This window comes from Diospyros lotus, chromosome 2 (assembly GCF_014633365.1).
Source record: "Diospyros lotus cultivar Yz01 chromosome 2, ASM1463336v1, whole genome shotgun sequence".
Classification (NCBI taxonomy): domain Eukaryota; kingdom Viridiplantae; phylum Streptophyta; class Magnoliopsida; order Ericales; family Ebenaceae; genus Diospyros; species Diospyros lotus.
The window spans coordinates 19,938,499-19,952,021 of NC_068339.1; the positions used below are offsets into that span (position 1 = coordinate 19,938,499).

Genomic DNA, 13,523 nt, shown 5'->3' on the forward strand with positions numbered 1-13,523 from the left:
TACTTGGAGCTCAAAGAAACTTTGAAAATAAACAAGGAATTGGATTTGATCCATTTCAAGCAAGCTCTAGTAAGATAGTGTTTGTTAAAGTAGCAAACCAAAAATTTATTCAAAGAAAACCATTTTTCAAACCAAAGTTTTAAAAAAGAGGTATTACCTGTCACTACTGTGGAAAAGATGGTCACTCAATTAACAAATGTTTCATACGAAATTTTCCTCAAAAATTCAAACAAGTTTGGGTTCCTAAAGATGTAGTATCTTCTAACAAGAATGGACCCAAGAAGATGTGGGTACCAAAGGAACAACGTGAATGATTTCTTGTGTAGGCTGCATTGGTTTCAAATGATCCAAGGAGCAAGTGGTTCATTGATAGTGGCTGCTCAAGGCACATGACAGGAGATCAAGATCTTCTCAGCAACATTGTTCTCAAGGAAGGAGGTAAGGTTTTCTATGGTGACAATTCTCAAGGTAAGATTATAGGTATGGGTTCTATCTCTTTTGAAAATATTACTTTAGAGAATGTGTTTCTTGTTGATGGTCTTAAACATAATTTGATTAGTATTAGTCAACTGTGATTTACACTATGAAGTTTGTTTTGATGCTAACTCTTGTAAAGTTGTGTGCTCTAAGTCAAAAGAAATAAAATTAAAAGGAAATAGAGTAGGAAACATCTATCTCACATTTCTAGAATCTCCCAAAATGGAAAACTGTTTAGTTGCAAATTCATCTCAATATTCTTGGCTGTGGCATAATAGGTTAGGGCATGCTAGTATGAACCTAATAAACAAGTTAGTGAAACATGATCTTGTTATTGGATTGCCTAAGCTTAAATTTGAAAGAGATCACATTTGTGGCACTTGCATGAAAGGCAAACAAATCAGTATATCATTCAAACCAATAAATGAAGTATCAACATCTAGACCTCTAACACTACTTCACTTAGACTTATTTGGTCCAATGAGGACTCTAAGCTTAGGAGGTAAACAATATGTCTTAGTTATAGTAGATGATTATTCTAGATTCACATGGGTAATTTTTATTGCATCTAAAAATGAAACATTTAAGTCATTTGAAATTTTTAGTAAAAGAATTCAAAGAGAAAAAGGCTCTTGTATTTCAAAAATTAGAAGTGATCATGGAGGAGAATTTGAAAATGAATCTTTCAAACTGTTTTGTGAAGAAAATGGAATAGATCATAACTTTTCTTGTGCTAGGACTCCTCAACAAAATGGTGTAGTAGAAAGAAAGAATAGATCTTTACAAGAAATGGCTAGAACAATGCTTTGTGATAAAAACCTTCCTAAGTACTTTTGGGCAGAAGCTGTGCATACTGCCTGCCATATTTTAAATAGAGTTTCAATTAGGCCTTTATTGAAAAAGACTCCATATGAATTATTTAAAGGAAGAAAACCCAACATAAGTCATTTTCATGTATTTGGTAGTACTTGCTATATTCTCAACAATGGAAAAGAATCTCTAGGTAAATTTGATGCTAAAAGTGATGAAGGTATATTCTTAGGTTATTCATCTCAAAGTAAAGGTTATAGGGTATTCAACAAAAGAACCCTAGTGGTAGAGGAAACAATTCAAGTAATAGTTGATGATATAAGCTTTGAGTTTCCAAAACCTAGAGAAGATGGTGAAAATAATGTAACTCAAAATTTTAAAAAACTTTCTATAAGACAAAATGAGTCTAATGCTCAAGAAAACGATTCAATTGAAGAAGATCAAGAACATCAATTTGAAAAAGAACCAACATTTCCAAGAGAAAGGAAATATGTCAAAATGAATGAAATCTTAGGAGATCCATCCAAAGGCATTAGAACTAGATCTTCCATTAGGAATGAATGCCAATGTGCTGCCTTCCTATCTCAAGTTGAACCCAAAAATATCAAAGAAGCTTTAGAAGATGAAAATTGGATTATTGCCATGCAAGAAGAACTAAATCAATTTGAAAGAAGTGAAGTTTGGAAACTAGTGCCAAGACCAAAGGATTATCCTATTATAGGCACAAAATGGGTATTTAGAAATAAGATGGATGAAAATGGAGTTGTAACTAGAAACAAAGCAAGGTTAGTGGCTCAAGGTTATAGTCAAGAAGAATGTATAGACTATGATGAAACTTATGCCCCTGTTGCTAGGTTGGAAGCCATAAGAATGTTGTTAGCATTTGCTTGTTTCAAAAACTTCAAATTATATCAAATGGATGTTAAGAGTGCTTTCTTAAATGGGTATATTAATGAAGAAGTTTATGTAGAACAACCCCTGGGCTTTGAAAATCACAAATATGAAGACCATGTGTTCAAATTATCTAAAGCTTTATATGGTCTAAAACAAGCCCCTAGAGCTTGGTATGAGAGACTTAGTAAGTTTCTCTTAGAAAAAGGATTTAAAAGAGGCCAAATAGATACAACATTATTTATAAGAAGTCATGATAAGGACATCTTATTAGTTCAAATATATGTGGATGACATCATTTTTGGATCTACAAATAAATCTCTTTGTGATCAATTTGCAATTCTTATGCAAGGAGAATTTGAGATGAGTATGATGGGAGAACTTAAGTACTTTCTAGGATTGCAAATAAAACAAGAAGAAGAAGGTATATATATTTCTCAACAAAAATACATAAGAGATCTTCTCAAAAGGTTTGAGGTTCAAGATTGTAAACCTATGGCTACACCTATGAGTAGTTCTCAAAGCCTAGATAAAGATGAATTAGGGAAAGCTGTAGATAACAAGCTGTATAGAAGTATGATTGGCTCTTTGCTCTATTTAACAGCTAGTAGACCTGATATTATGTTTAGTGTGTGCTTATGTGCTAGGTTCCAATCTAATCCCAAAGAATCTCACTTGAAAGCAGTTAAAAGAATTTTGAGATACCTAAAAGGATCTACAAATCTAGAACTATTTTATGCAAAATCAAATATTTTTAAACTAGTAGCATACACTGATGTAGATTATGATGGATGTAAAATAGATAGAAAAAGTACAAGTGGTTCATGTCAATTCTTAGGAAATTGTTTGGTATCTTGGTCAAGTAGAAAACAAAATACAGTGGCTCTATCATCTACTGAGGCTGAGTATGTAGCAGCTGGAAATTGTTGTGCTCAAATATTATGGATAAAATACCAAGTAGAAGACTATGGCATAAGGCTTCAAAACATCCCAATAAAATGTGACAATACTAGTGCTATAGCTTTAACAAAAAATCTAGTGTTTCATGCAAGAACTAAACATATAGAAGTAAAACATCATTTTATTAGAGACCATGTTCAAAAAGGAGACATAAGTCTTGAATTCATAGATACAAATCATCAAGTAGCAGATATCTTTACAAAACCTCTTGATAGAGAAAAGTTTGAATATTTTAGAAGTGAACTAGGATTAATCATAACATGAGTAAGTGTGTTGTGCTCCTTTCTAATGTTTGTTTTATACATATATATTATTGAGAAGGCAAAGATTCAATTCTGTCAAATCAATTTATAAAATTGACAGAATGTTATCGAGCCAAAATTCATTTGTGATGTTTGGGGCATCTCTGCAAGCTTATCAATATTATTCTCAAATATAGTCGACAACAGTTGTGCTAGTATTGACTAAGTCATTAAGAGATAGTCGACAGCAGTTTCAGCCTAGTTGACTATTCGCCTAGTGTAAGCCAAATTAGTCGACAGCTATATTGCATCTGTCGACTATTTCCTTGTTTTTTTTTTTAAAATAGTCGACAACCCTTATCATCTGTCGACTATCCCATCGCGCCTATTTAAAGACCAGGCGACTATCGGCCCCCTTTTATTTTTAAAAACCCTAACCGTCCGTATTGTCGTTTCCCTCCTCTCGAAGTATCGATTTTTCCTTAACCTAGTGCATTCGGTTATTTTGGTTTCTCGTGCTCCATCAAAGTGCCAAAGCATTTCATTTCATCCGCTATCCCTCGGCTCTATCTATCCCCCGATCTCTCGGCCATTTCGCATGGTTACTCTTGCTCTGTCTATCCCTCTTGCTCTGCTTCGCGTTTCAATCACCCCATATGGCAAGGACTAAGAACACAGACAAGGGCAAAGGCAAAGGAAAAGGGAAAGAAAAAGAATCGGGTTCTTCAAGCCATCCTCCATTCCATCCGAGACCTCAACTCCAACTTTTCATTTTTAAAGAACAACAAGAAAGGTATTCCATGTACTTTGAGTCTCGTGAAGTCCTTGAAGGTCGTTATTTGGACTTATCATTTCTAGAATCCATTGGTTTTCCCTACATTCAGACATTTAAGGATTTTAGTTGGTGGGATTTCTTAACAATTCATCGATGCATATATGAAGATGTGGTTAGGGCTTTTTATTCCAATGCCAACAATATCTTTCATAAGAGAAAATCGGATAAAAAGTTCAAGACTAACATTGGGGATGTTCATATGGAAATCACCATGATGCTAATCCACGAATAGTTTAAAATCCCTTTAGATGGAGAGGACTATGCTTCTTGGACTCAAGATTTTCTTCAAGCCAGTAAAGAAGTCATAGGAGATGACTCACTTACATCTAAGATTTCTGACACATCCAAAATGGACTTGAACACTAGGATTCTACATCTGATTTGTTGTCAAATGATTCACCCTAGAAATGGAAGTTTCTCTCTTGTTACAAGACTTGACTTGTGGTTACTCCAATGTATTAAGGCCAGGAGAAGGCCAAATCTGTGTCATCTGATGATTAACTTGATGGTAGGTGCTCTTTCCACAAAAACTAGGTCCCTTCCTTATGGTATGACAGTCAGTCTTTTACTAGATCGTCTGGTTGGAGACATGAACAGTGCTAGAAAAGTATATCTAAGCCAATCTCAACACATTAATGACAAGACACCTATTAGAACTGGCTATGCACACAGGGATGGGGAATGGGTTAAAGCAAACCAAATTGAAAGGGCTAGCAAGAAAAGAAGATCAGAAGGACCATCATCATCTCATGAAGACTTAGTGGTTCAAGGAATGATAGATCTTAAATTAGATATATCAAGAGTTGAAGCTAGCCTACAAGAATTTCGAGAAGAAGTCAGGCTAGATCTACAGAGTCTTCATCAGCAGTAAGAAGACCTATCTTCTCAGATGGGGTACCTTATTCAGTTGTTCTCTTCTCAGTTTCCTCCACCTGCTGTATCTCCATCTATTCCACCAGTTGACTCTCCTTCATCCACTCAGTCTTCTCCTTCATCCATCTTTCCAGATGTTTAGATGATGCCCTCATCATACATTTCACTTTATTTTTACCTTATGTATGCTTGTTTTGACAGATTTACTAGTAGCTTTTGTTATATGTTTTTATTGCACTCAACTATTACTCTATGAATGAATGTTTTAGTATTGACATTTCACTCTTGCAGATGTATGTTTAAATAGGGCTGAATGATCTTGTTGAATTATTTATGTGCACCTTGGTTTAAGGGGGAGCTTCAGTGTGTTTCAAAAAGGGGGAGTATTCTTATTATTTGATATTGACAAAAAGAGGGAGATAAAATGAGTAAATTGATTTTCACATTTTTCATATTTGTTTTGTCATCATCAAAAAGGGGGAGATTGATATTTCACTCTTAGTAATAAAATAGTTTTGATAATGACTATATGAAAATCAATTTCTACTATATGGATTATATGAATGAGAAAATGCATTTTTAGTATATAAGTCTTAAAGCAAGATATGAAATTTTGAGCATGGATGAAAGAATGATTTGTTTCAAATTATAACTTTTGATAATCTCAACTTGCTTGTCAAGATTGATTTGTTTCAAATTTTAACTTTTTGATTAATTTGTTTCAAATTAAACTTTTGATAATCTCAACTTGCTTTAAAGATAATCAAAAAGAGTTTTTAACAGAATCAATTAAGGATGTATTAAAAATTCAAGATTTTCTATAGAATAGTCGACTATCAGGATCATTCTGTCGACTATGCTTTAAAATAGTCGACTATTTTTTATGTTCTGTCGACTATTTAAGCATCTGTCGACTATTTCAGCAACTGTCGACTATCAAGTAAAAATAGTCGACTATGCATTCTGATCTGTCGACTATTTTTGTTCATAAAATTCAAAAATTTCTTCTCATTTCAGCAACTATCGACTATTCAAGTATGTCTGTCGACTATTGGATTTTTGTATTAAAAATAGTCGACTATTCTTAGTTTTACTTGTAAAAATAGTTGACTAATCTTTTCTTCTGTCGACTATTATGTTTCACAGATTTTATAACGGCTAGTTTTTGGTGCATTAAATGCTCGCCAACCACCCACAACGGTCCAAATTTCAAACATTCCCACCATCAACTATAAATAGGTGGTTGAAGATGTATTAAAGGTTGCTGGAAAAACTATTGAATATCTTGAACGATCGTGCTTTCACTGTTACATCGAATTTCATCTTTTTTCTCTCTGTACTCTCATTTAAGAGACTTTGATATATACTGTTCTATTACTTTTAAGCCTCGTTTATTTATTTAAAGAGAGAAAATTGTAACTAAGAGTTGTACTCTTAGATTCTCTACTTCGTTGTTTGTATTTCTTCCTAGCAGTAGCTAGAGGGCCCATTAAATTGGGAGGTTGTACATTGCCTAGTCAAGGACTAGAGGACATGCTCATATTGAGTAGGAGGCTGATAGTGATATTGGTTTTAAAATCCTTAGTGGATAACTAAGGTAGTGGATTAAGCTTGGAAGGCTGAACCACTATAAATCTCTATCTTCACTGCTCTTTATACTTTCTCTTTTAAGTTTGCATCGTTGCACTTTTGACTTTGTGTAATCATCAATAAGACCTCATAATTATTCCTCTTTACACAAAAATATTTTCTCTTTCCAAAAGAATTTTTTTTATACACCAATTCATCCCCCCTCTTGGTGGATACCACATTAGCTTAAATCTATCATGTGATGCATTTTAATTACGAAATATTATATTCCATATGTTTGTATGTAAATATTATATTTTATGCTTCAATTTTTCAAAAGCCAAGAAGAATCGGTCGACCGATTCTATTTATATTGTTGATTGTTTCTAAGAAATGTTCGATTAGTCATTTGACACTATCAATTATTTGTATAAGCCAAAATCAACCTTGTAAACCAAGACCAAACGGTCGACCGATTACCTTATATTGTTGACTGATTAGGGGTCATCAGTCGATCGCTTTAGGAGAGCTGTCGACCGTTTCTATTAGCCTTTAAATAGATCGGGCGACCGTCGAATTTCTCTCATGCTCCATTTCTTTCCTCTTCTCTCGTTCAGTCGATTTTTCTCTCCATCATTCTTCTCCATTCGATTGATCCTTTCCATTATTGTCCATTTCAATGACTTCTTTGGGCTCTATTCCACTCAATGGTAAGAACAAAGTGCCCTCAATCCAAAGAAGAAGCCCAATCTAATGAACCCTCGGATATCCAATGCTTGGTAAGTAATCTATCCAATATTGAATGTTACTCTACTCTTTTTGCACCCCAAGATGTATATTAGGTAGAGCTCTTGACTTTGACTTCTTAGATTCCATAAAATTTCCATATCTATTTAATCTTGATGAATTTGGTTGGAAGCCTTTCATTTCTTTACATAGAGATGTTTACAAGGATGTAGTTAAGGCCTCGTATTGCAATGCATCCACTGTGCTTCATGGTTATTCCTAATGAGGGTCTCATCTACAAATCAACTAAATTTGATCATGATTATTCAGCCAAAATCGTGTTTGAGGACGAGTCTCTACATGTTATATCGACTCATCATCTAGACTATCCTTGATGGGTCGTCTCTTGCATCTTATTTGTGTTCATATCATTATTCCTAGAAAAGGTAACTTTGCCCAAGTTACCAAAGAAGATCAATGGCTTATGTATTATATTATGACTCATCAAAAGGTCAATATTTGTTCTATAATAGTTAGCAAAATGATTGGTGCATTCACTAACAAATAGAGGAGTCTACCTTATGGAATGCTTCTTAGCACTATTATTAACTCTAAGGTAGATAGTGCGGCCCTTGAAAATATTCGTCGTATCTCTCATCATCCCTCCAAAATCCTCAATAGAAAATCCTTAGGACCCATGGGATATAAAGAGGATAAGAACGAAAATTGGGTAAGGTCTAAAAAGCACAAGGGGCCTTCTCCCAAGAATAAAGATGCTCCTCCTTCTCCTATGGCTGAGCCTCAAGCTCCCTCGTCCATGCCTTTTCTTTTCTTTTTCCTTTGGCATCCTCTCCATCCCATCATATTGGAGAGCCCCAGTATCATCAAGACGATCTTGTTATCCATGGGGTGGTTAATCTCAAGGTAAAGGTCTCTAGTCTTCGAGGTAAGGTTGATTTGCTTCAAGGAGAAGTGAGAGAGATTCGTAGCCAACAAGCCAATCATGCAACTCAGATAACGCAGTTCATAGAGCTCATTTTATTTAGACTGCCTCTAGTTACGTTGTCCTCATCACCACCACCGTCTTCAAATCCCTTGTTGGTCTCATGCTATGTTCACACATCTGATTAATATGTTTTGTTTGATGATGAACATTTTGTTTTACATTATCTTGGATAGAGTAATTTGCTCTTATGTTTTGACATTTTGAATGAGACTATATGCATCTAATCTTGTATGGCATGGATTGCTTTTATGGTTTGATTTCTTTTAAACAGAATAATACTTTTATTTAACATATAAAGATCCTCTTAAGGTGGTTTGATTTCTTTTGAATGGAATGATACTTTTATTTAACATATAAAGATCTTCTTAAGGAAAGCCTCCAGTCCTTAAACTTACTCATCTTGCGATTCTTGGATATTTTGTGGTTATATTTGCTCTTGCACTTTTGACAGTATGGTTTCATTTCCATCTTTTGCCTTCCTATCATATTTGTAAAGTAGGGTTACAAATTTTTTATCCTTCAATGGATTCTCTTTCAATTTTGTTAATCTCTTGCTATGCCAAATTCGGGCACCTTATATGGCTCACATTGGTTTCATCTTAAGGGGGAGTCAATGTCGTTTATAAATATTTTTCTCCCCATTCTTTTTGGGATATTTGACTTATGGGAAAGCTTATGTGGTCATGCAAACCTTTTTGTCTTATACAAGAAGGGGGAGATATAAGTCATCAAATCATTTTTGAAATTGTGTTCAAAATCACAGGTTTTGCCATTATAAAAAAGAGAGAGAATGATGTTTTGGTTTTGACGATGCAAAAATAATTAGTCTTATATGTTATATAAAAATCAATTGCAAGCAAAAATAAAATTTCATTCAAATAACTTATTTCTTTGGCATAATTTCTTAATGGAGATTGGAAAAATAAAATGGTTTATCGCAAACACGTATTCAAATATGTTCTTTAAAAATCGATTCTAAAAACGTTTGAGAAAATAAAGCAAATCCTTTAAAAACAAGAGACAAGCTGTCGACCGGTTCTATGGAACAGTCAACCGCTTTTTCCTATGTTGTCGACTGGCCCTCGAAGGCTATTGACCGAATGAAATGTGTGCTCTTATTAGTTTGTTATTGACTGTTTTTGCATCAGGAGTTGTCGACCATTCTTAAGAAACAATCGATCGCCTTACTTCATCAGTCGACCGTTGTTTGAATTTTTGAACTAATTGGTGGACCGATTTCCTGCACCAGTCAATTGTTTGTATAACAGATAGTTTCAATAGCTAGTTTCTCCACCCATCCAAAGAGCTCTTTCCACTTCCAATGACTATATTCTCACAAGATCTCGTCATGCACTATAAATTGAGGGCAAATGGATGATTCAATGCACCCAAGTGATTACATTGCAAGCTCCTAAGTGCTCATATGTTTCGTGCTTCATTGTTGCATTTATTTATCTCCAAGGCTTTGCTCTCATCTTTGTAAATTTACTTTCAAGTCTTGTTTCTTTATTGAAAGAATTTGTAACTAAAAGTGTTAACTCTTAGATTCTCTCTTATTTTGTATCATTTTTGTATATTTCTTAATTCTTTTTTTTTTTTTTTTGCTAGAGAACTTGCTTATTGAAACAAAGGGTTGCAATACCTAACTTCTTGTTAAAGGACTCGCTTGTATGAGAAAGAGATTGTAAATTTCTAACTTGTTGTTAGATGACTTATCTGCATAGATAAGAGGAATATAGTGAAATATTCTTAAATTCCTTAATGAGAAGTTAAGGGAGTTGATTAGGATTAGTTTATGCCGAATCACTATATATCGTTGTGTCCATTTTTTGATTGTATTCATTTATTGCTCTAAGCATTTCGATAGTCCTCATTAACATTAAAATTTTATTTTTCATAAAAAGGAATTCGAGTTTTCAAATAATTTTTTTAAACAACTCAATTCACCCCTTTTTAGGTTTTGATGCCATTGCTATACAATTATATCAAATACCCGAGAGAGTTTTAGCTACACAGGCGGAAACACAAAGCTACAAGTGATCCAAATTCGATTATATTTATCCCACACAAAGATTGGTAGTACATAATTTGGCATATAATATTTTAGCAAGTCCAAGAACAGATGAAGCAACAATGCAAAATAATAAAATGCATATATGGATACATGTATGGGGAAATTTGGCTTGGATCAAAAATAAATTGTAGACAAGAAACTGTATTGTTCTGTATTTGCATGGGTAAGCCCTTAAGGGATCTAGTTGTGTGGCTATACTAGATCATCCCTTGCATGTCATGGTGACAATACTCAGAACGTTTCTAATAAGCTGATTTACTGGTGACAATCTCCTTAGACGACTTTCTCTTACCAGATCTCATCGATAAAATCTCCTTGATCGAAGCTATCTAAAGAACTGAGAAAGAGTGACTTTTCGACTAGGATTGAGGGGGAAATGAGAGTCCTAAAATGCAGTCAAAATCAAATTAATACAAACTAGAAAATTAAATCAAACATAACGAAAAAGATAAGAGGCCTCATTGGTGATGATCTCCTTAGACTCTTCTTCTTAGTGAAATCTAGATCTCATTGTCTTTGGAAGCATGTGACGCTGCTTGTAGAGAGAGAGAATAAAATGAAAGCTAAATAAGGTTTCATCTATTATATATTTTATAATTTTTTTATTATTAACATACTCAAGCAGTTTGGTTTAATCCTTAAATCACAAATTATGTAGTTTAAAGATTTCTCAAACGGTACAGAACCATTTACCCAAAAAATCACACGGTTCGATAGACTCCAACTGATTTTCGCGATGTGCCGGTTCTTTGAACACCCTTAAAACTTGGTTCCGTTGACCGGGCTGGGTCGTGGTCCAAACAGGCCGTAATGATCCTGCGCCTGGAAGAAGTGAAAAACAATCTGGAGAATACACTTTTGTCCTGTTGCAGATCTTTAAGCACAAAGCCATTATTACCCACCGACTCTCTCTATTTATATAAGCATATCCCCACCCATAGAAACAAGTACCCAAGCGGAAGTGTGACATAGCTAGTAAAGATGGTTTTGCTCGAGAAGCTCTGGGACGACGTTCTCGCTGGACCTCAGCCCGACCGCGGCCTCGGCAAGCTCCGGAAGCTCGCCACTAGCCCCAGACAAAAAGGTGGCGCCTCTCTGCCACCTGCGTGCTTTAAATTTCTCTGAAAACGAAACCCATCTCATCACCACACACAAATTTTATTTTCTCTGTGATTAATTATTTGGTGCGGGTGGTTTGTGATTTTGTGCGTGGCGTTTTGTTTTGAACAGACGGAGAAGGGGAGGGGAGCAAGTTCCAGAGATCTGTGTCGATACCGGCGACGCCAACGACGCCGACTACCCCGTCGCCGACGGCCGCTCGTAAGGAGAACGTGTGGAGGAGCGTGTTCCACCCGGGAAGCAACTTGGCGACGAAGGGTATCGGCGGTGAGATGTTCGACAAGCCGCAGCCAAACTCTCCCACTGTCTACGACTGGTACGTGTATACTTTGTCTCTGCGTTGTTTCTGGAATCAGAATCAGTTTCCTGTTTTTTGCACCGAAGAGACATACATGGCTGGGTGGGTGATAAATTAAGGTTTAACATTGAATATTTAAAATTTAATATTTATTTCTCTCACTTTACTGGTTAATAATTCTAATCTAACGGATCGATCTCCCTAGCAGTGTCCATAAAAATGAAGTGTATCTATTATATTTTAATTATATTACTTTTTATAATTTTTGGTTGTATTTTTTAATTTTTTAAAATGTTTGCACTTCTTGTAGTAGTCGCAGCCTTAGAATTCGTGAGTGACTTGCATGGAGTCGCCGGTGATTTCTCTAATATTAAGGGTTGGTTTGGGCCGATTGAGGGTGGAGTTTACTTTAGATCTTTGTTTAGGAAGATCTGTGTTTGTAAATTATTTAGTATAATACTATTGAATCTCCCGTATCTTATTATCTAACTTAAGATAGAAGGCACTATATCGCGCTCTTATATGATAATACTTAAAAGATAGAAGGCACTATATTGCGCTCTTATATGATAATACTTAAAATATGGTCTCTTTAACTTTCTATATATTTGATCTCTTTGCTTGCTATCATCGGTTCATAGCGCTGTTTGAGCCCATCTTTTTCCAGCCTCAACCTGTCCAAATCATATTACAATTGATTTATCATTTCGTGTATGGATATTTTTGTTGATAGAAATAGAAAATTGAAACCACTACCAGACAAAAGTCCCCAAGGGTGGTTTGGTTACTTTATTTGTGGATCTTATCCGCATCCAAATAAGATACTATATTTATATTTTATTCTATATACTATATATTTTAAATTTTGTCTTTCGATGATTCAGAAGTAAGTGCAAGTCTTCGTGGCTAGATCTAAGCCGTTGGATTTTGTCTAAATCCGTTGCTTTGTTTTCACAGGCTCTACAGCGCGGAGACCCGGAGCAAGCATCGTTGAGCGGGTCGTCGTCACACCCGGCTGCTTGTAAATAGTGTCCTCCAGTTCGCTGTGTCCGCCGCGTGTCGCGGCCGTCGCGAATGGTTTTGTTACTGCGTTGCGTGTCCTTATTAACTTGGCTTTATTATCTGTTGTGGGTTGTGGAAGAATTATTATGCTACCGTGTTGCGCCGGCGCATGGTTTTGGGTGAATGTGTATTATTAACTTAAGTAAGCAGTGTATGATTTCCCGTGGTCGACGGTAGCGATGAATTACTTTTACTGTAAGATGGATTACTTCCTGTGTTTCCTATTTTGATTTCTTTTTCTTAGTATGGCATTTAAGAATTTGGATAAATTTTTGTGACAGTAATATAAAGTTGTTTTAACCCTTTAAACATGAGTATATATATATATATATATATGATGGAGGGCAGATCATTTCTTAAACGAAAAAGAAAGAAAGAAAGGGCAAGAAAGGGGTTTAACATAATAATGCAGATGCAGCCATCTAAGTTGCGACAATTAATCACGACACGGCGTCCTGGGATTTGCTCCTCGTACGCTACTAGCTAGGATAAGATAAAATTTATATTTTATTTAATAAAAGCGATTAATTATGTTAATAGTTTTATGTTTTTATTTCATTGTAAAAAATATTAATTATGTT

The 13,523-nt window shown here is 35.0% G+C and overlaps 1 protein-coding gene across 1 annotated transcript; it reads left to right on the forward strand.

Annotated features, from left to right (window-relative positions):
• The first annotated feature begins 11,380 nt into the window (after positions 1–11,380).
• On the forward strand, positions 11,381–13,251 carry LOC127795993 (auxin-repressed 12.5 kDa protein-like). Its single transcript, XM_052328003.1, has 3 exons — positions 11,381–11,547; positions 11,694–11,898; positions 12,838–13,251. Exons 1-3 carry the CDS (start codon positions 11,445–11,447, stop codon positions 12,872–12,874), a joined length of 345 nt encoding a protein of 114 aa, XP_052183963.1. The 5' UTR covers positions 11,381–11,444; the 3' UTR covers positions 12,875–13,251.
• The last annotated feature ends 272 nt before the right edge of the window (positions 13,252–13,523 follow it).